At 36.9% G+C, this 26,749-nt stretch overlaps 1 protein-coding gene across 7 annotated transcripts in view; it reads right to left on the bottom strand.

The window, feature by feature from the left end:
- Positions 1-26,749, bottom strand: part of PDE4D (phosphodiesterase 4D) — a 1,076,913-nt gene that overhangs the window by 156,221 nt on the left and 893,943 nt on the right. For 6 of the 7 annotated variants that reach the window (XM_081288614.1, XM_081288615.1, XM_081288619.1 and 3 more), the window contains one exon: positions 15,807-15,856. The exons of the other annotated variant lie outside the window; for it this stretch is intronic. In XM_081288614.1, the coding sequence (XP_081144740.1) occupies positions 15,807-15,856 (50 nt within the window). The remainder of the gene's footprint in view (positions 1-15,806; positions 15,857-26,749) is intronic. 7 annotated transcript variants of the gene reach the window in all.

Here is a 26,749-nt window from a genome sequence, read left to right as displayed (position 1 = left end):
ATGAGAAATGTAAGCAGACAAAACTCCATGATTTGTGTGGACCCTATCATCAACTCATAATATTTAATTTTAAAAACCTCCAAGAAAAACTAATACTCATCTTTTTAAATTTTTGCTGAGTTTCAGAGTTACCAGTTCCTACATACTTATTTGTGTCCTTCACCTGGTAATTCTTCTCCCTCCTTAGTCTGAGGAAGCATTGGCTCTATGTCATGTTATAAAGTTCATTGGACTTTACCTGTTCACAAAGAACTCTCATCTAATTGACTTTTAAATGAACAATACATCATACAAAAATGTTGAATTCTTCTGAGGTTATGAGCCTTCAAACCTCTAGCTTTGTACTATATTTATTGGGAAAAAATTACTAATTTAATCACTTTATGTTTTCCTACTTTTGGCTTCTTTGACTCTTTCTCTTTATGAATAATTGCTGGGAGCTCAAGATAACCAAGATTCAAAGTAGGAAATGGGATGCATTCCTGTTTCCTCTTATTTAAAATCTGTTGTAAAGTAAATAGTTATGGGCAAAATGTGTGAGAAATGTTTATCAGACTATGTTTTTTTTCTTTGTCCTAGTATATTAGCTTTTTGAAAAAATCTTGCTTCATTTCCATGGTTTCTTTGATGTCTTGTTTTGACCAGCTGTGGAGTTTTCTGTGGCTATCCATTTACATCATTTTAAAAAATGGTACATAAATGAAACTCAAACAAAATGAACAATACTTTCACGTTGTTTCAAAATCAAACATGTTCCTAAGGAATCTGATTTGTGGCAGATGGAGAACAAAACCTTCCAGAGGGAGGGCTGTTAAATGAGTCTTAATTGCTTGCACATGAAAATATAATGACTAAGATTGTGTGCACAATTAGGAATTTAAACATGTAGGAAAGAACTGGCCACAGAAACAGGCAGACATTTTGTGCACGCATAGCTAGCTAGCTAGTTTCTTATGAACACAGAGAGTAAGGAACAAGTTAATAAAGTAAAATGACTTTGAAAGAAATGCAGCTGTTTACGCCATTGTTACTTATGTTGAGCTTCTCGTTCTAAAGATAATCCATTTCCCTCTAAAATTCACTAGAGGAAGTGTCATAGTGTATTCAAGAATACATTTATTCAAGAATTGTTTTTTTTTTTTTAATTCCTACCGTGTGCCAGATGCTAGGCTTGTTGCTTATCCTTCTCATTTAATCCTTACACGGCTTTCCAAGATAGGGCTGCTATTATCTTCAGTATGTAGGTAAGAAATAAAGGCTCAGAGAAAATTTCCCCAGTGTCAAATGGCTAATAATGGCACAGCTAGGATTCTCTGTATTGATTTAATGAAGCCAAAACCTATCCTCTTACAATGTCTACCTTCCTTCCTGGGAAAAGACATATACTTAAAAAAAATGAATCCCAAGGATGGCCATACTTTCAGTTTTGCATGAATAATGTCTTCTTTGTATTGGGTGATATGGTGTAATGAGGTTGGTGGAGAGGCCAGATTTAACCAGGTCAGGGAACAGCTCTGACACTGTTGAAGATGTGCTAAGGAAGGCATGGTTGGTCCCTGGTGAGGCAAATTGCTAGGCTTAGGGTATATGATATCTGAACTGGAATAGGGGCTGAAATGATGGACTTAGGCCAGTACCTGCTACAGGCTCAGTGGCCTCCACGGTTTGGACGATCAGCATATCTTTCCCCTAAGAGTATCATGATTTCCTTTAGGAAGTTACTTAATGTCTTCATTGGATAATCTTAACTGCAGAGCTAACAATGACCAAGTGCTTACTATGTGTCATGCTTCTTGCTTCATTTTTCATAAATGTTATCTCTACATCAGTAATTATTGTTATGTCCACTTAAAAACTGAGGACCTTGAGGCTCCAGAAGGTCAAATGAATTGTTGAGGAGAAATATCTATAAGCAGCAGAACTAGAATATGAATCCACAAATCTGACCTCAAAACTCAGGCTCTTATTACCACATTATTCTATAGTCTGGTGGAAGTGAAGCCAGATGCCCTGTTAATCTTTTAGCCAAGGATCAAGACCAAACTAGACCAATTTGATCCCTTCTTTGCAGTTTCATTATTAAAGAACAACAGAGAATCTAAAAACAGTTGCAGGGACCTCACTATCTTGCATTTGCCACAGGATTTTCCCCATGATTTTTGGCTTTTTAGCACTGTCAAAATATATCAATTACTTCAAACTTTATCCTTCAGTTCCCCACAAATTCCAGGAAATAAGGAATTCTTCTAAGATATTTTTTCACTAAATTGTTTTGTGTGTGTGTGTAAGTTAGTAGAGCTGCTTCTTGTCTTACAACCAAGGGTTCATTATTGATACACAATTCTCTAAAGGGAGGTGATAAGCCAGCCCAAAGGAAAATTGTATAGATTCCTCAAAGAATAAAATGCTAAAGCCTTGGTCCAAAAATAATTCAATAGATTCACTGAGAAATAATGGCATAACAAGATGCCAGGTCAATTTCCACTGTTGTCCTCTCTCTGGAAACCTTGAGGACTCTTAGGCCCTCCTAAGCCAGTGACCTCAGTCAACACAGCCTTCTCCTTTACATCCATCCACCACTGTGAAGGAGTTCCACTAAATGGCACCTGGTGGAAAGAGATCTCCCAGAGATGACCACACTGATCAGAATACAGACAAAGCCAACTGCATCAAAGTGACCCTTGGGAAAACTTGTGGATATGCTTTTTCCATATGTTTCCATGACTAAAGAATTTAGGACTTCCTATCTTGGAATTATCTTCAGAGTCCAAGTTCTACTTTCAACACTTCAAACTTTTCTTACCCAGTGGGAGTGGCTTCAATTCTAGACTTAGCCTCATCTAGGTTAGGTTGGTGATATGTCTGGTGAACAGGGATAATAATCATATTGGAAATTCTATTTCTAGTTAAAAGTAAAATTTTAAAAAAATTAGTTGTTGATGGACTTTATTTTATTCATTTATTTATATGCATTGCTGAGAATTGAACACACAAGTGAGGCAAGCACTGTTCCACTGAGTCACAATGTCTGCCTGCTAAAGTAAAGTTTATAAGTAAACCGGTTAGATTTTTCTTTTTCTTGGAGAGCTTGTAAAATGTCACTAAAGCAATTCTCAAATGTGTTCAGCAATGGCAGCAATACTCAAACAAAGTGGATAGTTTCCAAAGATGATTACTTTGAGGATCAACAATAACTAAGTAACATAATCCTACTGATAGTTTATGATGATTTCCCACATACTTTTTGGTAAGCCCTAACATCTACCATTTATCAGACCCTGCCAAATTTGTCAACATGAATTAGCTGATGTAATCCCTTAAAATTAGTAAAATATTATTCACTCCACTTCAACAAAAAAGATTCAAGATGTGCGAGTAACTTGTCCAAGGTTACACACAAAGTGGGTGAGTGACAGTCAGCCAGGAAACAATGTCTGTCCAGATTTTCAGAATTCTGATACCTACCCTTCCTCTTCTGCTTAGGTTTTGACCGATAGAAGGAACAAACATACCATAACTATCAAGACTTGGAATTTTTTTCAAAATAGAATGAAGAAAGGAAGGAAGGAAACCAAGCCTACCACAGTCAAAGCATGGTCAGTGACATCAGAGGTACCTTACAGACCTTACCTGTTCCTCAGGTCTGAAGCCTAAGTTCCATGACCAGTCCTTTTTTCCTCCTTGACTATTTGGGAAACATTTCTTCTTTTACTGTTCTTGCTTTTCCTTCTAATGCTGTAAAGTTCTCCTAAGACCTTGTAGTGGTTCCCCAGGTCCCTTCTTCTCTCTAAGCTAAATAACATTGTGGGTACCTTCTTGTGTCTCTAGAAAAAGAGAATTCACCCTGTCTCAATTTGTCCTCCCTCTCTTCCTTCCTCCCCTCCTTACTTTATTCATGTAATCATTCACTTATAAACTCCCTATTCTTTAGTTAAAGCTCTTCGTCATTCATTTGAGCACATTTTACCATTTTAAGTTTCAGAAATCTCAAGGGTAATGGTACTTTCTAATGCTCAGAAGTGTTTTATACCTGACTGGGTCTTCTGACCCTAAGTACAATCCTTCACCCATGAGGGGTGAATGAATAAAAGAGCAAACCCAGGAGGACACATAGAAATGGAGATTTCCATGTGGATGAAATTTAGTGTGTAATATGCAAACATCCAAAATATGTTCAGAAAACCACTGCCATACCCCTCATCTGTTTTGCCAGGCATGTTAGAAATACTTCCACAAGGCCAACAGTACTGCAGTAAGAATCATAAAAGAGAAGGTGGCATACTAAAAAGTACTGGATACTTAGACATCAGAAATATCTGTAGAAAGAGCGTTTGAGGGATAGAGAGTTGGGAATTCTATGTCTGGAAATGGTAGCCAAGAAGGCAGTGGATGGCAAGACCCTGAGCATGCCTTCCCACAAGGAGAACATGAGATCCCCATCGGCCAGAGCCATGTGCAAACAAAGGCTGGTACTAATGAGTGGTCCTAGAGCTAGGTGAGCAGCAAAGCTCAAACTTGGCTTCTCCCCAGTCCTGAAATTCTCCATCTGCCTCACTTCTCACACAGACCTGGGACCCTGGCTGGTTGATACTCTGGCCCTGAGCACTCAGGTCACAACAGATGAATCATGAAAAGAACAGCAAAGACTGATGAGTGCCTGAAGGACTCTATGCCCTAGGCAGGAGTTCTTCACTTCACTAATAGAACTGATTTCTTAGGGGTTCCCAGAGGGATTCTCTGCATCAATAGATCTTTTCCCTCTCTAAGTCCTACCCTCCATCCATATATGTTCATCAATAGATGGCATAGATTTATTCTACTCTCAAAACAAAAAAAATAAAATAAAGAAAGGGAAAAGGAAAGAAGCAGGGTTGGGGGGGAGGAGGCGGGGAAGGTCCAACATCCCCAGGGAATAACTTTTTTATGGGGCAGTAGATACAATAGCTTGCAAAGGTTTGGGTGTCTATGTCAATAAATTTAGGGGGAGAAATTACTTAACATCCTGTGAGCTAAGCTTAATCTACACTTAGTATTTCATTAGCTATATTTCTTTGATCAAGTTATTTTACTTCTCTAACCTATTTTCTCATCTATAAAGCAGGAATAGTAACAGTGTCTATCTCTTCTGATTTCTGTATTTTTTTAAAAAAGATGACATGTCTACAGTGTTTAGTTCATATCAAATGTCAGTAAATGTTAGTTTTTGTTAGTATTAGTAATATATTCAACCGATTTTAAAAGCATTTTTGAGATAGTAAAAGAAAGCATACCATGAGTGAACTCTATTTCTTTGCAGAGATAAAATAATTCAGTGTAACATTTAAACAGTAAAATTTGGGAAATTAGCCCCAAAGGAATTTTCAGTTGGCCCACCACAGTCATTGTATTTCTGACTATGCCTAGAATAGTTTCTAGGCTCACATGGGTAGGAAGCACTTAGTGGATAAAGGGAGTGACTGAAGAATGCTGCTTTTGTTGTTTATTTTCCTTTTAATTTTTTTTTTTCAGGCGACTTGGTACTGTGTTTGCAAAGACAAAAAAGAATACAGTTACCAAACATAACATTTCCCTAAATCACCCCTACCCCCATTCATGAACGTGGACACGAGGCTCCATTTTCTTCTAGGAGTGGAGCAATGCTCTAATTAAAATCTTGTATACATTTTGAGAGATAATAGAGATGATGACCCTCATGATGACGACCGTGATGACAGGGGTGCCAGATAATAAGATCACCTTGTATTTCTTTCTACCAGTTGCCGGAGCACTTGTCACCCATTATCTTATGTATCCTAGACTGCGCCGTTTGTTAGGTGGGGGCGTGGGTGTCACTATATGCGGTTTTCAGAGAGGCAGAAATGTTCCAACAAATTACTGGCAACTCAATGACAACACTGTGCACAGACAGCATTCTCACCTGCTGCACTCAATATCTTTTATTCTCCCAAATTTGGCCCATCCCATTTTCCACCTGGCATCACTGGTTAATAATCCAGATTCTGAATCTTATCTCAAGAATTCTGTTCTGCAATGCTTGGGAACCAGTCTTTCTGTGTTGGTTTTTAAATATCCCTTGGGGATTCCTTGGATCGGGCAGTTTTGAGAAGTTTTGCCCTTTCTAAAACTCAGGGAAATAAGGAAGGGATACTGGGCAGAGTGGACTTTGGTGGTGACATTTAGATTCTCTGAAAACATGGTAGCTTTTCTGACCAGTTGGAGAATAACAGAAGGGTCCTGCCATAGACTCAATAATCAGTAGAGTGCTGCTCTATCCAAGAAATATTATTTGGAAATATAGTTCATGCTCAATTCTGGCACCTTAATATTGAAATATGATTAGACAGTTTCTCAGCAGAACCTCTTTTAGGTCATAAGAGGTTGATAACTGAATCCTGAGAAATACTTAAATATCATTCACCAGATTCTGTGCAAAAGGGTATTATCTGCCCTTGCCAATCACTAATCAACATCTAAACCTGTCTTAAATTGAATCCAATGTCCATAATATATTTCTTAAAATGAAAACCTTTTTCTATATTATTAAATATTTTTCATAAATAAATCATTTTTTGAATGAGATTTTTAAAACCTAAATAGAATTCTGATATTATTTAACATTTGTGTTGTTTTAAATATTTTATATATATTCATGATACTGTGATTGACATCTGTATATATGATCTCACTATTTACTTCTTCCTCATTCTCCAATCTAATCAACTCCTAAATATTTTTAATTGTTTCTCAGAAAAGAGTTATGAATCTACACCCTCACCTCTCTTCTGACGCTACCACCCCAGGTTAGAGCCATATTACAATGCCTATGCTGTTTCCAGATGTGGTCACTCTAAAAGGCCTACTTGTTTCCCTGCTTAAAATTGATTGATGGGGCTAGATGTATATACTCCCTTAGTAAAGTGCTTGCCTAACCTGTATAAGGCCTTGGATTTGAACCCCAGGATCATACAAATAAATATATAAATAAGTAGTTTTAATAGATGATTTTCCATTGCCCATAAAAGGAAGTCCACTATTCTTGGTATAGGACTCCAATGAGATTGCCTTAATCTAATTTTGGAGGCTTATCTTTAGTTGCTTCTATATACTTTTAACTCCTTTGTCCTTTTTTGTTCCCAATAGGCTTATCATGATTCCACATCTCACTCTTATTGGTTCTGCTTCAAGGTAATCTTCACCTTACCACATGAAGAATAACATATTCTTAGAAGTTTAGCAGAGAGCTCTTCCTAGGTAGAACCATTCACCTTGCCTTCAAATACATATTATTTGAAGAACTTTCAATCATGATATTAGCAAGTATTAATTATTTATAATTTCTTCTCCCCTAGATTGTGAATCCTTTAAAGCCAGAGTCACTTTTACTCCAACACACCTAATTTGTTACATAACTTATATAAGGTGCTTATCAAACATCTTTTGACCAGATGGATAATGTCACTAATAATATAGTTACATTAATAATGATAACTAATATTTTATGAATATATCCTGGGTACCAAGCATTATGTTGAGCACTGACTTAGAATTTACTGGTGATAAAAACAGAACTTAGTGAATTTAAGTAAATCAACCAAAATTACACAGGTGGTCATAGGCAAGCTGAATTCAATTTAAATGGCTGGACTAAATGTTTTTGCTGTGATAACAAAACAAACATTTAGTACCATTCATTTATTTCAACTAAAGTTATAAGAAAGTATCCAAATCAGATATTTAAGCAATTGAGATAGACTTATTTTCCCCATAATTATGTTCTATCAATTGTTTTCACTGCTCTTAACACCATATAAAACTTTCATCAATTCCCAGTCAAAAAGTCACTTGTCAAATCTGGTCTTTTTCTATACTAATAGGGATAACTTTACTTATCAAAATAAAAGCAGAGAAAGGCAAAACAAGTTATAAAATAAGTTGTGTTAGTAAGGAAGAAAATAGACCTTTACTGATCCAACAGATAATAGGTTTAACTAATAAATAGTCACACACTATGCATTTAAGCAACTATGCATTTTTTTCTCCAGAAAAGTCTTTTTCATGTGGAATTTTTATAAAAGTAAACTTTATTTTAAAATTTTGGAATACCTGACAGTCATTAGTTGTATTAAGTATGAAAGTAAAACAAGTAAGACTCCAAAGAAGTCAATTTATAATCATACACAGCTACAATCTTGATTTTTTAAAATTAAAGTTATTAAACATGATGTATCATCAGCATTTTTCAAGTCATCCTAATAAATCTTACTGAGCACTCATTCTTCACATTTTTTAAAGCATTGTCACAATCTTTGCTCTTACTAAAGCAGAAATAAAAAGGACTACAGGAAGGGAGTGGGAGTTCATGGGGATGGGAGTAGGAAAGACAGTAGAATGAGTTGACATAACTTTCCTATGTTCCTATATGAATACATGACCAATATTCATAACTCCACATCATGTACAAGAATGGGAAGTTAGACTCCATGTTTGCATGATATATTAAAATACATTCTATTGTCAGTATAACTAAAAAGAATAAAAAATTTAAAAAAGGACTACAGGAGGCAGCCAGTGCCTGTGAGTGACTGAAAAGGAGATGGGCTATGTGGCCTTCTGTCCTTACATACTGACTTAACATGGTTAGTGTTTTCTCATGACTTGTGCATCCCTCTCACATAGGTCCCGTCTTCCTTCTTTATGTGGCTTTTGCTCCAAATTATAATCTCAGATAAAGGTACACATATATATTTTTACTTTGTATATGATGTATTATGTTATATATAGTGTTTGTTACAGATACAAAGACTTACAGGCAGATCTAAATAAGTGTTAGCATCATTACTGTCACCATGACATACTTAGTTTTTTTTCTTTAAGCTCAGTATTAAATGATTAGTTCAGATAATAAGAAAATAACTATTCCTGTTGAATGTCTGTGTTATGTTTTTCACCTCTTATTCAATCTTAGAAATTATTTGTGTTTTAGATCAATAACAAACACAGTTACATTTCTTCTCATGTTTTAACTCACTAGTATTTGGATAGTTTTCTTTTTAATACTCTGCTTTACAGATTGACAAAATTCTATTGTAATAAACTCAGTTTTTTAATAGAGCCATGAGTTTTCAGGGTTAAAAAATATGAGATTTAAATGCATATTCTTTTCCTGACTGAAACTACTTTTGTGGTATTTTATGCTCCTCATGGCATTGTGTGTTGCCCTCTACAGTAGAGGGAAGGCAATTGCACTAATTGTATTGCCTGGGTATAAGAACTTGTATTTCTCCAAAGTCCTACGTCCAAAGCCTTAGGCTACCCATTTTTCTGCCTCTAGGATAATCAGTGAATATAATTAAAATAACTCTAACCATAAACACATATCCAATGAGAAATTGGGACAATATTTTTTTCTAATTTTCAAGTCCATGTACAAAAAACGAATGCTACATCTATTACTCAGAAATTAATATTTTTTAATATTTCTTTTACTTTCCTGAAAAACAAAATTCTAAGAGTCTGAAGACTATCTTATTCTGGTGGGTTATTTTATTTTATAAGGGTGTAAGAAGGGGAAATGGAACCATATATTTATTTTCAGAGCTGCCACCAAGTAGATTTTTGACTCACTAGATTTCAGTCTTCACATCTTCCAAAGAAAGAAATTTAAATAGCTTTTCTCTGAGTTACATTCATGCATGAAAATCCCCAAATTAAAGATGATTAAATAAAGAGGATTAAAATATGGAAATTCAGAAACATACTGAAATAATACTGTGGAGACATGACAAGGTTTTATGAGATAGTTGTAGAATTCTTTTCTTACTGTCATTTAAAAATGAAATGCTTGCTGCTGGACATGGTGGCTAATGTCTGTAATTCCAGTGACTCTAAAGGCTGAGGCAGGAAGATCTAAAGTTCAAAACTAGACTCAGCAATTTTGCACCCTATCTCAAATTTATTAAATAAATAAATAAAACAATTAAAAAGGACTGAGGCTATAGCTTAGTGGTAAAGTACTAAAATGCCCCTAGGTTCAGTTCCCAGTTCCACCCTCCAAAACAAAACCCCAAATAAATGATCAAAAGGACGGACCCTGCGCCTCTTAACAAGACCTTACTCCAAAAACAGGGTATCATCCCCATACAGGCATGGCTGGGGCATCTCTGACTCTCTGCTGCCCTCTCATGTTTCAACAGTCTTTATCTCTGGCAGGTACTGCCTGCTGAAGACCAATGCAGGTGAGGCTTTCTCTAAGTAACTGAGGGATTACTGCAAAGGTCCAGTCATTACTGTGCAAAAGTAAAGTCATTAATGAAATATGCCAGAAAAGCCAATGAACTTTAATTAGCCTCTGCTACTTCCATTCTTCCTGTTTTTGAATTACCTTAAAGAACAAAAAGTATCAAACATGGGGCAGGATTGTAGAAAGAAATGCTTATACTACCCACCACCTGGTGAACTTTCTAAAACTTATCTCCTTGAACTCTTGCAACCACCCTGAGAACTAAGTACATACAACTCCATTCTTCAAATTGGAAAATAAAGTGAAAGAGAGAGACAGGTTTCATATCAGGATCTGAATGCCACACATCAGCTTTTTGTTATATCACACTGAAGAATAAAATAGCTCATGGGTTGGGGTTGTGGCTCAGTGGTAGAGTGCTTGCCTAGCATGTGTGAGGCACTGGGTTCAATTCTCAGTACTGCATATAAATAAACAAATAAAATAAAGATCCATCAACAACTAATAATTTTTTTAAAAAAACAGATCTTCAGTAGTAAATCTTTTTTTTAAAAAATTCTATTTTAGAAGCCCTATTTTAAAGAATTATTAGGTCACTTAGATCTATATAATTACCTCTCATAAGTAAAAATAAAAACTGGCAGGTATCTGACATGTTTTAACTCTAATGGTATGAAGTAGAACTTCTCTGTGTTTAATATTTATCAAAGTAACAACAACAAAAAAAAAAAAAAAAAAAAAAAACCTGGCCCTGGCATGATGGCACACACCTGAAATCCCAGCGATTTGAAAAGATGAGGCAGGTGGATCACAAGTTGGAGTCCAACCTCAGCAATTTAGTGGGGCCCTAAGCAACTTAGCAAGATCTTTTCTCAAATTAAAAAATAAAAATAAAAAGGACTGGGGATGACATTCAGTTGTGAAGTGCTCCTGGGTTCAATCCCCAGTACCAATAAATAATCAAACTTGAAGTGGGTAAAAAGGTATTATATGTTCTATGGGACTAATTTTCAGGAAATATTATATGACGTAGAAGTTCTTAATTATTTTTTACAGTTAAAGAATTGGTTTATGGAAGAGTTATCGTGAATTATTTTTTTTCCTTCAAAAAAGTAGCTCTCAAAAGTAAGTTTTTAGACTCTGAAGAATAATCTTATTATCTCAATAAAAAATGCACTAACATCTATGACAGTGACGAGGGGAAAGGACACAAAATTAGGACAATAGGAGGTGTCATTTGGACAGGTCCAAAGCAAGTGTGTTCCTGTGGGCCATTTTGGGGGATCCACACACATTACTCTTGTGATTCTGCATCCTTGTCTTTCTCTCACTCTTCCCTTTTCTTTTAAATTTCTGTCCTGTTCCTTTCACTGTCCCTCATGATGGGCTGAATGAGTATGGGCACCTCAAATTCACATTGACATCCTAATCCCCAACATGGTAATAGTTGAAGGTGGGGCTTTGGGGAGATAATCAGGTCATGAGCGTGGAATTAGCACCCTTTTAAAGGAATCTACCCGCTTGCCCCCTTTCGACCCTGTGAGGATGTAATAAGAAAGACAGGTCTGCAACCTGTCCTTCCCCAGAACTCAAACACATTGACAAGTTGATCTCAGCCTCTAACACCATAAGAAATAAATTTATGTAGTTTATAAATTTATGAGGATAATCTCTGGTACTTTTTATAGAGTCTGAACTGACACCCCTAGTTCTATGAACAGAGTAGGCCAGAGAAACCAAAACAACCAAACAAAATTTACCAAGATGTATTGAGTGCTGACACTGTTGGGCACCATGCTCCGGTAAAAGTGAACACATTAATTCACGGCACCTACCAACGGTGATCTTACTGCATAAAATGGGATCACTATTTTATAGATGGAGAAACCAAAGCAGAGAAAGGTATGCAACCTGCTCAGGGCCATACAGCTGTCATGATAGAGAACAATTTGAGTTCCGGACAGGCAGCCCACAATTTTAATCACATCTCTGTAGATCTATGAAGGACTCCTGCAGGGGAGCCTTGAGCTTGTTCAATATAGCCCTTTGGGCTAGTGAGGAAATGAATTTAGACAACCCTGTTCCTCCAGATTTTCAGCAAAATTTCAAAGATGGCTGCCTTGATCTGATAGGTTGCCTTGCTGACTTAAAAAAAACAACAACAAAACAACCACTTTTCTCATCTCCTCAGTACTACTACAGAGATATAGTGAGCTTCTAACAGGAGGGAATAAGCCTGGAGGGAAGAAACACATAAGTACTACCTTTTCTTATCTGAAGTCTAACTAGTGTCAAAGACTCAACCACCACCATTACTATTATTGTTTAGGTTTTAAGGACTCACTTTTTCAGAATGGGATGACAGACAGGAATTTTTCACTGCTCTTGCCATCATCCCCTCACACCCCAGACCCTCTTCCCACCTTGGTTTGCAATATTTGGACAAGAAAAAAGACTTCCATTCACTAGCCAGGCAATTTCCTGTTGGGCTTTGTGAGGAGCCCAGCTGCCAAGCAGTTAATGACAGCTAATTGCTCTCCCTTCCTACATGGGATGTTTCTGTAGTCCTCAGGTCAGGAGTTATTGGGTACAAATGAGGCCCCATTAGCCTTAATTGCCCAATTCCATTGTCTCTTAGTTCCCTCTCCAGGGCTTCATTCAATATTATGTAAGAGTTTCTGGGAGCTTCTATGGGGTTTCTCACCTATGTGTAAGATCATGTCTCTGAGTGCAGCTGGTCATCTGCCAAGGTGGCTTGCAGCTGCTCTGTCCACTGAACACCCAAACATCTTGTGCAGGACACAAAGGAGTTCCACTAGTGCCTAAAGCTGTTCTTCTGGGAAGATGCTGCCCCATCTGTGAGGCAAGTTCATATGCAACCTCAAACTAAAACAAAACAAACAAACAAATGCCAAGAAACCAAAATAGCAGACATTGTACTCAAACCAAAATGTCAGTCTTGCTGTAAGGGTCCGGCGAAGCATCTGAGGAAGAGACCACAAGAGACTGGCTTCATGCAATAAGCAGGAGGGAGTTTATTGAGGATCCAATTCAGCGCGCTGAGGCCCCAGGCAGGCTCGCTCAAAAAGCGAGAGCAGCCCAGAGCCCCGAGCAGAGGTCAAGCTTAAGTACACTTTTTGGGGACGGCGGGGGCTTTGCATACATCAGAACAAATCATCATGAGGCGCGGGAAAATTGAACAACAACTCTGAGACATGATTAGTATATTCATTGGTGGGAACAGGCTGGGCAGGGGTGATTGGTCACTCCTAAGTGGGGTACACATTTAAACTGATTGGTTTAGGTCCTGCGATGCCTATGTGCCAGGCTACACAGAATCCCAGGTTATTAGACAACCAGAGAGTCAGTGGGAATATTTACTGGGCAGTTCCAGTATTGTCCTAACAGCTACAGGGATTACAGGTTTTGGGGGTAGCAGAGGAATTTTAACAATACCTGGTCTTTTACACTTTAACTCAGGCTTTGCAGTTTAGAAACAGCTTAGAAATTTTACCCTTACATTGCTTATTGCAAAAGTGGGTGGGGGGAAGGTAGCTCCTGTTCACAGGGGTACCTGTAATTCCTGGAATAGGGCTGGAGACCAGGTTCAATGTGGTTTTTGTTCCTAAAATAACTTATTCTGGTACTTAGAAATTCTTTACTGTTGATCTCTTGGTCAATGTCAAGAACAGAATTGGTAAACCATATGTATACTATGAAATGAATATATATATATATATATATATATATATATATACACACACACATACATACTATGAAATGACAATGGAAAGTCATTACCAACAAGATTTGTAAAGTGAAACACGGAAAAAAATGTAATAGTCATTGAAATACAAGTGCTATTTGGTAGACTTTCAGATAAGAAGATAACATTAACTACTGTTTCAGAATCAACTCTGATGTGGTGACTACAAAGGCAACCAGTTGACTGGACATGACAAAGTTAAATTTCAAGCAATGTGTATCCACTAAAAATTTAATAAGAAGCTCCTTATTAAGGGTTGGGGTTCTAAGAAGACACTTGAGTCAAGATGAAGTATTGGTCTAATTTGGAGAGTATGTTAATTTTCTTTTGGTAATAATTTTAGAAATCATATTTCTTTTCCAGGCAATTATTTCAATGAATCAATTGGGGTTTTGAGAAATGATTAAATGAGGTTCAATTTGGTTTCAGGTTCAGCAAAATGAGATCATTCATTCTGTTTTTGGTTCAGTTCAGGTCAAGTCTCCTGGTTAAATCAGACCAATAGGCATTGGGATAATATATTTTTATGCCTTTTCTTTCCCTCATCCTTTCTTCTACTTTTCTTTCCCAAACATTTGTGGACCTGAGAACAAATGTGACTCCATTTTTTAAAAATAAATAAATAACACAGCTTCTACCTCAAGGCCTGTCCTAAGGAATGGGGCCTGACCCTTGTCCTTGGAAAAACCCACAGAGCACTCCTAAGCACATACCCACCCTGCTGAGTTGTTTGTCTGTAAATAACAGGAGAGGTCTGTGGTGCCAGGTGTCCCTGACTCAGTCAGTCTAGGTGAGGACCCATGGCAACCCCCCTAGAAACCTCCAATCAGCATAAGACAGGGAAAATACCTGGAATGCCAGATGACCCCCCAGTAGTTTATGGTGGTTGATAACATGTTGGGAAACCATGTAGTTTAGCACATACACCCCTCATCGCTTAAACCAATCAGTTCAAAGGAATCCCCCTCTTGTACTAGCCAATCACCCTTACCCAACTTGCTCCCGCCAGTGAATGTGCTAATCAATGCTAAGGTTGTTGTCTGATTTTCCCGAGATATGGAATGATTTGCTGTGTGATGTTGTGACACATAGAGTATCCCCCAAAAACCTATAAAATCTCACTGAATAAAGGACCAGGACTCACTCCCTGGGACCGCTGCGTCAGGATCGGTTGTGAATCCAGGCTCCAGCTTGCAATAAAGACTCTTGTGTGATTGCAATGGATTCGGCTCCTGGAGGTCTACTGGGGTCTCACGAATCTGGCATAACAGACCCTTTTCTCATCACACTGAACTTTTCTGTATTGTGTAATAACAAGTTCTCTCCCCTCACAAGTTGTATTTATACTCAGCAACCCAAGTTCCCATAAGAACTACTGGAATAGTAATATGTTCCTTCCAGCACAAAACACATATTTCTCTTATTTATACTTTTACTTTCATTAAACTAAACTACCATATATGAAGATGAAGCATATAACCAAGCCTGGAACAAAAATAGCAGATATTCTGAGGGTAACTCTGTCTCCCGCAACACAAATGCCTAGAGCAAAGCTGAACTGAGTTCCAATATAAAGTCAAGTGGTTAAGAATGGGGCACATTAGAACAGGTTTTCCAAGGAACAGCTTAAATGGAAAAATTGTAAGACCAATGATAGTGAGGATAACATAAAGAAGAAAAAAATTATTTCTTTGACATTTTAGAATTGGAGTATAGAATCAGCATTACTGTGATGTTGACTATTGAAAGATACATATTCTTCCTGGACACAAGAAGAATAAGTCCGCAGATCTCTCTTACCTGTTATGGTGGCTTTGTTGATGGATGGTTGGTTGCACATTGGTGATCTTCTGACAAAGAGAGAAAAATACAAAGCAGTAAGTATGTGGTCCTTGTTGATTTGAGTACGTGCTGAGTCATTTTAGATATGAAATTTTAATTTTAAGGATTATTTTTAAGTTAGGAGATGCAGATTTCCTTCAGTCAATTCTTGGGGATCCTTTTACTATATCTCAGATCATACGTATCAAATTTTTTAAAAAGTTAAGTCTCATGGTGATAGACATTGGGGAAGATTATGATGTTCATGTCACAGGAACATGATAAAAGTGGAAATTCTTATTAATTGACTATATTCAATTAATCTAGGGTTTACAGAGCTAACACAGACTTTCTGAATTTAGAAAAGTAGTCAAATTATCACTGTTTTCCTTAAAACAGTGCTAAGAATCTTTGATTTTGACATAAAGCCTCATGATTGCTCATACATTATCAGAAGTGCATTTCTTTCTAAAGTATCTTAGAGAAGGTATTTAAAATTTTTTCCTATTTTCTTACATTGAGAAACATTTCTGATACATGTGTTAGAGAGGTATATTGACAAGTTGTATAAACATATGCTATAGAGATTTTAGAACTATTGTAAACCTAAGGTTTTTAAATATATTCCATCTAGTATTCTTTCCTATTTTTTGACAGATGTTTGCCAGGTTCCACAAGATGATTATAAACACCCTGAGGTTAAAAAACAAAACAAAACAAAAATATATATATATATATGTATGTGTGTGAGTATATATATATATATATATATATATATATATATAATGATTAACTCATATTCCCTTCAAAGCCCAGCGCACGCACACACACACACACACACATACACACAACCTCAACTATTTTACAGATATCCCTAAATGTATCTATTTTTAAAGTGTTTTTAAAGATGGCAACAAGTTAAAAGCTATCAATTATATATATCACCAAGTTAAAAGCTATCAATGTATCTGGTATTAAATCAGTGCTCAATAAATTATGTTGAAAAGAATATCATTTATGGATTGTCCAAAGTTTTTTGGGATATAACTTTATAAACTCGTTACTTATAATTGATAGCTTTTAACTTGTTGCCATCTTTAAAAACACTTTAAAACACATTAAGGGATATCTGTAAAATAGTTGAGGTTGTGTGTGTGTGTGTGTGTGTGTGGGTGTGTGTGTGTTTCTTCTAGTGGCTACACTTACTTAATAAGCACTTAGTGTCTGTCACACGCTATACTAAATGAGCACTTTAAATGAATTATCTCACTTAACCCTGACAAAAAGCCTCAAGGCTGGTAGAATCATTGTTCTCATTTTACCAGTGAGAAAAACAAATCTTTGGGAAGTTGAAAATCTGTTCCAAGCCAGCAGAGATTTGAATCAAGGTAATGTGACTCTAGGCTGCACTCTACTCTTTGTCTTAGCTTGGGATGCTTTTGTGGAAGCCGAATGGATAACCACACAGATGTGCAGGTGGCAGCAGACTCTCTAATGCTGAAGAGGACAACTATCCTAGCAGGTCTGGGGGAAGCTTACAGAAAGCACTTTGGTGTTTTGTAAATTCTCGCTCTTTCTATTCAGTGTCTGGCTCTGGGTCATTGCTCTTAAGTTTATTGATGTCAGCTTGGAATTGATTTTTGTGTTTGATTGAAAATACACCATGATTCACTTCTGACTTATTTTAGTTTTTTTAAATTATGAAAATAAAAGTCGGGGCTGGGATATAGCTCAGTGGTAGAACACTTGCTTAGCATGTATAAGGCTCTGGGTTGATCCCCAGCACCATAGAAGTGAGAGAAAGAGAAGAAATTAAAAATATAAATTTGAACTTGATAAATGCTTTATTTAAAAAGGTCAATGTTTTAAACTGCTGCTTTGAAATAGCTCTGTTTTCTATACTAGTAGTTACCTTCTTGCTGAGAGTTTGTTATTCAGATGAGTTTGGGGATATTCAGGATGATATAGTTATAGACTAGAGTTTATTCAAATGACTTAAATATTGATGTCTGAGAATGTTTTTTAGTCCTTGTTCTGTGAAAATTTTGAAAACACTGACTTTTTGTCTGGGAAAATATAAATAAACATTTATCCTTTTCTATAGTTTTGGAAAACCAAATGGTTGACTTGCTACTAATTCTCATTTTATCAATCTTACTACTGACACTTGGGAACTTGACATCTTGATAAGTAACAAGCAGAAAATATTAATCACTGGATTCATGGTAACTTGACAGATTATTTTTAAAAAGAATGAGTCACAATTTATTCTTGGAATAAAAAAAGTCTAAAGGTCACAAAAGAGCAAGAAGATCACAAGAAACCATTAGTGGGCTAACATTAGAGCTCTTGGATGAGTTCTTCCTAGACACCAACCCTACAGCAAATAGAAAACAACAACAACAACAACAACAACAACAACAAAAAACCAAGTTCTTAGATGAGTTCTTCCTAGGCTCCTTTCCTAAAGCAAATAAAAAGGTAGTCTGTGAAAGGCAGCACAGGTCTTCTTCAAATTCCAACAGTGAGCTTGGAAACATTCTAGTGGCACAGGGAGTGCAGGGCAATTGAATCCTGATTCTTTCAGAGTCATCATGCCATGTACCAGTGACATCCTCTTTGCTAATACCAAGCACAACAGAGTCCAGCTGTGTGGAGATTGAATTCTACTATTCCGACACCCCAGGAAGCTGATTTGGTTTGAATTAATAAAGGAGGTACAAATCTGCATTGACCAAAAAGGAGACCATGCACTGGCTTTCACTTAGAGTCTACCAGATGATATTGTAATTCAATGTCTCCATGGGCATTGCATAGTTAGTCAAAGCAGGTGTTAAGTTCAGGTGTTAGCTATGATTTTTCACTCCCTCCTTTCCATTTTAATATATTCTGTGCCTGTAAATCAGTTGAGAACCTCTGCCTTGTATAGAATGGACATTTCTTTGGAGATAGAAGGGCCAGTGTGATACCTTCACACCTGTTTGATTAAGTGTCTGTTATATTAAATGCTTGCACTCAGGTGACCACATCCCAAAGGAAATTTACAGGGCATTAATTTCTTGTTTGCCTTTTAGAGACAAGACCTCAATTTCTTACTGAAATTTGAGACTGCAAGTTTTAGTGGCAACCAAGAATTTCATTTTTCCTTCAGAGCTAAGAATTTCTAGAAGGTTAAGTTTGTACCCATAACCTACTGAATAGCAAAGGCCTCAGGGCTATTGAGGTCAGCCTGATGTTTTACAACTTATGGCCATGTTGTATAGACAACACAACTGGAGACAAATGGTTTCTTCATGGCACACCCTCAGGCTTTAAATGCTGAATGGCCACTTTACACTTTCAGTCAACAAGCATTTGCAGAGATTTAGAAATGAGGTGTCCCACTGGGAACATGGCGGTGGGCACGGAAAGATCAAGTCTCTGACCTCTTCAGCTGTGCGGGCATAGGGAGTCATAAACAGTCTAAATTCTGTTTGCTCAGGATCACTAGGCAATGCTGAGCTGACGGGGATCTGGGGTGAACAGTCTGGGCCTCTCAGAACACACTGAGCCCGGATCGGCTGAATTCAAGCTCCCATTCGCCTGCTTCCCGCAGACAAACAGCTGTGACTCAGCACTAATCCATCCGGCTGAAAAAACTGGTCGGCCCTTCTGATCCTATGGAGGTAAATGCCAACCGAGCCTTCATAGGTAGTGGCCACAGGTTTCAAACGGGGCTTGGGAGAGACAGTAAGGACCCACCCATTGCATTGGTCACCCAGCAAAGGGAAACGAACTGTCGCCATTTGCAAGAGATACCACCATGGCAGAGAACTGATGTCACCAGACTGCGGCAGAGGAGATAACTTCATTGAAACCTGCGGCTACAGGTGTGTAATCCCCTAGCCTCCCCTCTCCACACATCGGGGAAACTTTAAGGGCCCCTCCCAGCTCTCCTGTAAGGGCCCCTCCCAGCTCTCCCGTGAGCGCGATAGCCAGACCTAGGGAATCAGAAGTGGTGCAGAACCCACAGCATGGAACTCCCGGCTACCGCTCCCACCAGTGCTGACAACTGAGGTCTCTTGCACCAGCTACCGGGGACGTGGCTACCGGAGGGCAAGTAAGATTCGCTGAGGGTTCTCAGCCCCAAGCTCTACAAACTTAGGGTCTGAGGGAATGGCAAACAGGGAGAGTGTGCCCAGTCGTTCATGAAAACAGGGCTCCCGGGAGCAGCAGACCTGGCGTGTAGCCAGTATTGTGGTGAGCGTCACTGGTGACAGGGGCCTGGCTAGAGGAAAAGTGGGGAAGTGACTAGACACAAGAGGAGGCCCTAGGCACTCAGGATTGGAGACTCGCCCAGTCTGGGAGGAAGAACTGCTGCACAGTAATTGGTTCTCGCGTATTGACAGAAGAAGCTTGGCCTGGTGGGCACAGCACCACCTACTGGAAGAGAAGTTAATCAAACTCTAAGACTGCATTTATTAGTTTTTTTTTCTTTTTTTCTTTTTTTTTTTTTGATTTGGGTTTTTTCATTTTCATTTTTCTTTCTTGTTGTTTTTAAATTTTTTTTTAATTTTTTTTAGTTTTTTCTTCTAATTTTAATTTTTATTTTTTTATTATTATTATTTAAAAAAATTTATTTCCTATTTTTTTCTTCTTTTGTATTTTCATTTCTTTTCAATTTTCTTATTCCCCCTTCCTTGAATTCTACCTGCTTACTCTCATTCTCTTTAGTGACTTCTTCCCTTCCCTTCTAATACCTTTCCTCCCAAGCATCAAATAAATTTATAGGAGTAAACAGTAACTCAGCAGTCAAACAGAACAAGAAGTAACAGGAGCAGCATGAAAAAGCAAGGAAGAAGAGGAGTACAAACAATGCAGGACAGCCTAAATATTCAGGAGGATATAGAGTCATCGGAAAAATGGTCATATAAAGAACTTAAGGAATACCTTAGACAGATGGAATGGAACCTTAAAGAGGATACGAGACAACAAATTCAAGCAGCAAAAGAACACATTGAAAATGAATTACATAAACAGATAAAAGAAGAAGTTAAGCATCTTTATCAGGAGATAGAGATTATAAAAAAGAATCAAACAATAATTTTAGAAATGAAGGAAATTATAAACCAAATTAAAAACTCAAATGAGAGTATCACTAACAGAGTGGAGCAAGTAGAAGCCAGAACGTCAGATAATGAAGACAAAATATATCATCTAGAAAAGAGTCTAGCCAACTCAGATAGGCTGGTTAAAAATCATGAGAAAAACATCCAAGAGATATGGGATAACATAAAAAAACCAAATTTAAGAGTCATCGGGATAGAGGAAGGTATAGAGATTCAAACCAAGGGAATGAGTAACCTGCTGAATGAATTAATTACAGAAAACTTTCCAGAAATAAAAAAGGAAACAGATATACAAATTGTAGATGCATACAGGACACCGAGCATACAAAATCACAGTAGACCAATGCCAAGACACATTGTTATGAAGATATCCAATATACAGAACAAAGAGAAAATATTAAAAGCTACAAGAGAAAGGAGGCAGATTACATTCAGGGGTAAACCAATAAGGTTAACAACGGATTTTTCATCACAGACGCTGAAAGCAAGAAGATCCTGGAACAACGTATTTCAAACACTGAAAGACAATGGATGCCAACCAAGAATTCTGTATCCAGAAAAATTAAGCTTCAGGTATGACAAAGAAATAAAAATCTTTCATGATAAACAAAAGCTAAAAGAATTTGCAGCCAGAAAACCAGCATTGCAAAGCATCTTGAGCAAAACACTACACGAGGAAGAAATGAAAAACAATAACCAAAACCATCAGTGGGAAGTGCCTCAGTAAAGACAGAGGGCGGGGGAAAGCTAATCATGGAGAAACAAACTAAATTAGAAAGAAAAAAGATAAATAATCAAACATGGCAGGAAGTACAAACCATATATCAATAGTAACTCTAAACGTTAATGGCTTAAACTCTCCAATAAAGCGACATAGGCTGGTATCATGGATTAAAAAAACAAATGCAACAATATGCTGCCTCCAGGAGACACATCTGATTGGAAAAGACATACACAGGCTGAAGGTGAAAGGATGGGAAAAATATACCATGCACACGGTCCTCATAAGCAAGCAGGGGTGGCCATCCTCATATCAAATAAAATCGACTTCAAGACTAAGTTAATCAAAAGGGAAAAGGAAGGACATTATATACTGTTAAAAGAACCATTCACCAACAAGACATAACAATTATCAATATTTATGCACCAAATAATGGTGCTGCGACATTCATAAAACAAATTCTCCTCAAGTTCAAGAATCAAATAGACCACAACACAATAATTATGGGTGACTTCAACACACCTCTCTCACCATTGGACAGATCCTCCAAACAAAAGTTGAATAAAGAAAGTATAGAACTCAATACCACAATCAATAATCTAGACTTAACTGACATATATAGAATATATCAACCATCATCAAATGGATATACTTTTTTTCTCAGCAGCACATGGATCCTTCTCAAAAATAGACCACATATTATGCCATAGGGCAACCATCAGTAAATATAAAGGGGTGGAGATAATACCATGCATTTTATCTGATCATAATGGAATGAAACTGGAAATCAATGATAAAAGAAGGAAGGAAAAACGCTACATCACATGGAAAATGAACAATATGTTACTGAATGATCAATGGGTTACAGAAGACATAAAGGAGGAAATCAAAAAATTCTTAGAGATAAATGAAAATACAGACACAACATATCGGAATCTATGGGACACAATGAAAGTAGTTTTAAGAGGGAAATTCATCGCCTGGAGGTCATTCCTCAAAAAAAGAAAAAACCAACAAATAAATGAGCTCACACTTCATCCCAAAGCCCTAGAAAAGGAAGAGCAAAACAACAGCAAATGTAGGAGAAGGCAAGAAATAATTAAAATCAGAGTAGAAATCAATGAAGTTGAAACAAAAGAAACTATTGAAAAAAATTAACAAAACTAAAAGTTGGTTCTTCGAAAAAATAAATAAGATTGACAGACCTTTAGCCATGCCAACAAAGAGAAGAAGAGAGAAAACTCAAATTACTAACATACGGGATGAAAAAGGCAATATCAAAACAGATGCTACAGAAATACAGAAGATAATTAGAAAGTATTTTGAAACCCTATATTCCAATAAAATAGAAGATAACGAAGATATCGATAAATTTCTTAAGTCATATGATTTGCCCAGACTGAGTCAGGAGGATACACACCATTTGAACAGACCAATATCAATGGATGAAATTGAAGAAGCAATCAAAAGACTACCAACCAAGAAAAGCCCAGGACCGGGTGGGTATACAGCAGAGTTTTACAAAACCTTTAAAGAAGAATTAATATCAATACTTTTCAACTTATTTCAGGAAATAGAAAAAGAGGGAGCTCTTCCAAATTCATTCTATGAGGCCAACATCACCCTGATTCCGAAACCAGACAAAGACACCTCAAAGAAAGAAAACTACAGACCAATATCTCTAATGAACCTAGATGCAAAAATCCTCAATAAAATTCTGGCAAATCGAATACAAAAACACATCAAAAAAATTGTGCACCATGATCAAGTAGGATTCATCCCTGGGATGCAAGGATGATTCAATATACGGAAATCAATAAATGTTATTCACCACATCAATAGACTTAAAGATAAGAACCATATGATCATCTCGATAGACGCAGAGAAAGCATTCGACAAAGTATAGCATCCCTTTATGTTCAAAACATTAGAAAAACTAGGGATAACAGGAACTTACCTTGACATTGTAAAAGCTATCTATGCTAAGCCTCAGGCTAGCATCATTCTGAATGGAGAAAAGTTGAAGACATTCCCTCTAAAATCTGGAACAAGACAGGGATGCCCTCTGTCACCACTTCTATTCAATATAGTTCTCGAAACACTGGCCAGAGCAAATAGACGAAAGAAATTAAAGGCATAAAAATAGGAAAAGAAGAACTAAAATTATCACTATTTGCGGATGACATGATTCTATACCTAGAAGACCCAAAAGGGTCTACAAAGAAACTACTAGAACTAATAAATGAATTCAGCAAAGTGGCAGGATATAAAATCAACACGCATAAATCAAAGGCATTTCTGTATATCAGCGACAAAACTTCTGAAATGGAAATGAGGAAAAACACTCCATTCACAATATCCTCAAAAAAAAAATAAAATACTTGGGCATCAACCTAACAAAAGAGGTGAAAGATTTATACAATGAAAACTACAGAACCCTAAAGAGAGAAGTAGAAGAAGATCTTAGAAGATGGAAAAATATACCCTGTTCATGGATAGGCAGAACTAACATTATCAAAATGGCGATATTACCAAAAGTTCTCTATAGGTTTAATGCAATGCCAATCAAAATCCCAACGGCATTTCTTGTAGAAATAGATAAAGCAATCATGAAATTCATATGGAAAAATAAAAGACCCAGAATATCAAAAGCATTTCTAAGCAGGAAGTGTGAATCAGGCTATATAGCGATACCAGATTTCAAACTATATTACAGAGCAATAGTGACAAAAACAGCATGGTACTGGTTCCAAAACAGGCGGGTGGACCAATGGTATAGAATAGAGGACACAGAGACTAATCCACAAAGTTACAACTATCTTATATTTGATAAAGGGGCTAAAAGCATGCAATGGAGGAAGGATAGCATCTTCAACAAATGGTGTTGGGAAAACTGGAAATCCATATGCAACAAAATGAAACTGAATCCCTTTCTCTCGCCATGCACAAAAGTTAACTCAAAATGGATCAAGGAGCTTGATATCAAGTCAGAGACTCTGTGTCTGATAGAAGAAAAAGTTGGCTCCGATCTACATATCATGGGGTCGGGCTCCAAATTCCTTAATAGGACACCCATAGCACAAGAGTTAATAACAAGAATCAACAAATGGGACTTACTTAAAGTAAAAAGCTTTTTCTCAGAAAGAGAAACAATAAGAGAGGTAAATAGGGAGCCTACATCATGGGAACAAATTTTTACTCCTCACACTTCAGATAGAGCCCTAATATCCAGAGTATACAAAGAACTCAAAAAATTAGACAATAAGATAACAAATCACCCAATCAACAAATGGGCCAAGGACCTGAACAGACACTTCTCAGAGGAGGATATACAATCAATCAACAAGTACATGAAAAAATGCTCACCATCTCTAGCAGTCAGAGAAATGCAAATCAAAACCACCCTAAGATACCATCTGAAGTCAAACAACAACAAGTGCTGGCGAGGATGTGGAGAAAAGGGTACACTTGTACATTGCTGGTGGGACTGCAAATTGGTGAGGCCAATTTGGAAAGCAGTATGGAGATTCCTGGGAAAGCTGGGAATGGAACCACCATTTGACCCAGCTATTGCCCTTCTTGGACTATTCCCTGAAGACCTTAAAAGAGCATACTACAGGGATACTGCCACATCAATGTTCATAGCAGCACAATTCACAATAGCTAGACTGTGGAACCAACCCAGATGCCCTTCAATAGATGAATGGATAAAAAAATGTGGCATTTATACACCATGGAGTATTATGCAGCATTAAAAAATAACAAAATCATGGAATTTGCAGGGAAATGGATGGCACTAGAGCAGATTATGCTTAGTGAAGCTAGCCAATCCCTAAAAAATAAATACCAAATGTCTTCTTTGATATAATGAGAGCAATTATGAACAGAGCAGGGAGGAAGAGCAGGAAGAAAAGATTAACATTAAACAGAGACATGAGATGGGAGGGAAAGGGAGAGAAAAGGGAAATTGCATGGAAATGAAGGGAGACCCTCATTGCTATACAAAATTACATATAAGAGGTTGTGAGAGGAATGGGAAAATAAACAAGGAGAGAAATGAATTACAGTAGATGGGGTAGAGAGAGAAGATGGGAGGGGAGGGGAGGGGGGATAGTAGAGGATAGGAAATGTAGCAGAATACAACAGTCACTAATAGGGCATTATGTAAAATTGCGGATGTGTAACCGATGTGATTCTGTAATCTGCATTTGGGGTAAAAATTGGGAGTTCATAACCCACTTCAATCTAATGTATGAAATATGATATGTCAAAAGTTTTGTAATGTTGTGAACAACCAATAAAAAAAATAAATAAAAAAATAGATACACTTAAAAAAAAAAAAAACACAGTGAGATAATGCTTCACCTGTACTATGATGGCTGTTATCCAAAAAGGAAAGCTCGAAAGTATGGAGAAAAGGGAACTCCTCTTGCACACTCTGGTGGGAGTGTAAATTAACATAAATATTATGAAAAACATTTGGAGTCTCTTCAGAAATTAAAAGTATAACTACCACATGATTCAGCAATCTCAGTATTGCATATATATATATATCCAAAGAAAATAAAATTGCATGTTGATGAAAAAAATATATACTACTGGTTCTCATGCCAATTTTATAGGTTGGCTAATGAACTCTGGTCAATCTCAACTGCTCAGTTCATTTAGCAGGTGGTCCTTTAGGAAGAGTTGGAAGACAGCAGAGTGTAAGCATATCTATCTACCTACAAAATACATAGCAATGTCTAGCATATATATATATATATATATATATATATATATATATAGTGCCAGACATTGTTTTATGTAACTTAAATATATTAACTAATTTTATTCTTACAACAAACTCTAAAGGTAGGAACTATTATTTTCATTTTACACGAGACCCAGAGAAACTGAATAACTTACCCAAAGTCACATAGCTACCTGTTATAGAGCCAAGATTTACATCAAGACTCTGAAGTCTGGTTCCAGAGCTTGTAATCATTCTACTGTCTTGCTACAATGAATAGTTTGAAATAAAAATTTCAACAAGAACAGAATGAAGAGAATCAATAATGAACAAAATGAAGTTGTGTTATGCAACAAAAAAT

The sequence above is a fragment of the Spermophilus citellus genome (genome assembly GCF_964194105.1).
Source record: "Spermophilus citellus genome assembly, chromosome: 1".
NCBI lineage: Eukaryota > Metazoa > Chordata > Mammalia > Rodentia > Sciuridae > Spermophilus > Spermophilus citellus.
This window is presented reverse-complemented; position numbering and strand designations above follow the sequence as displayed.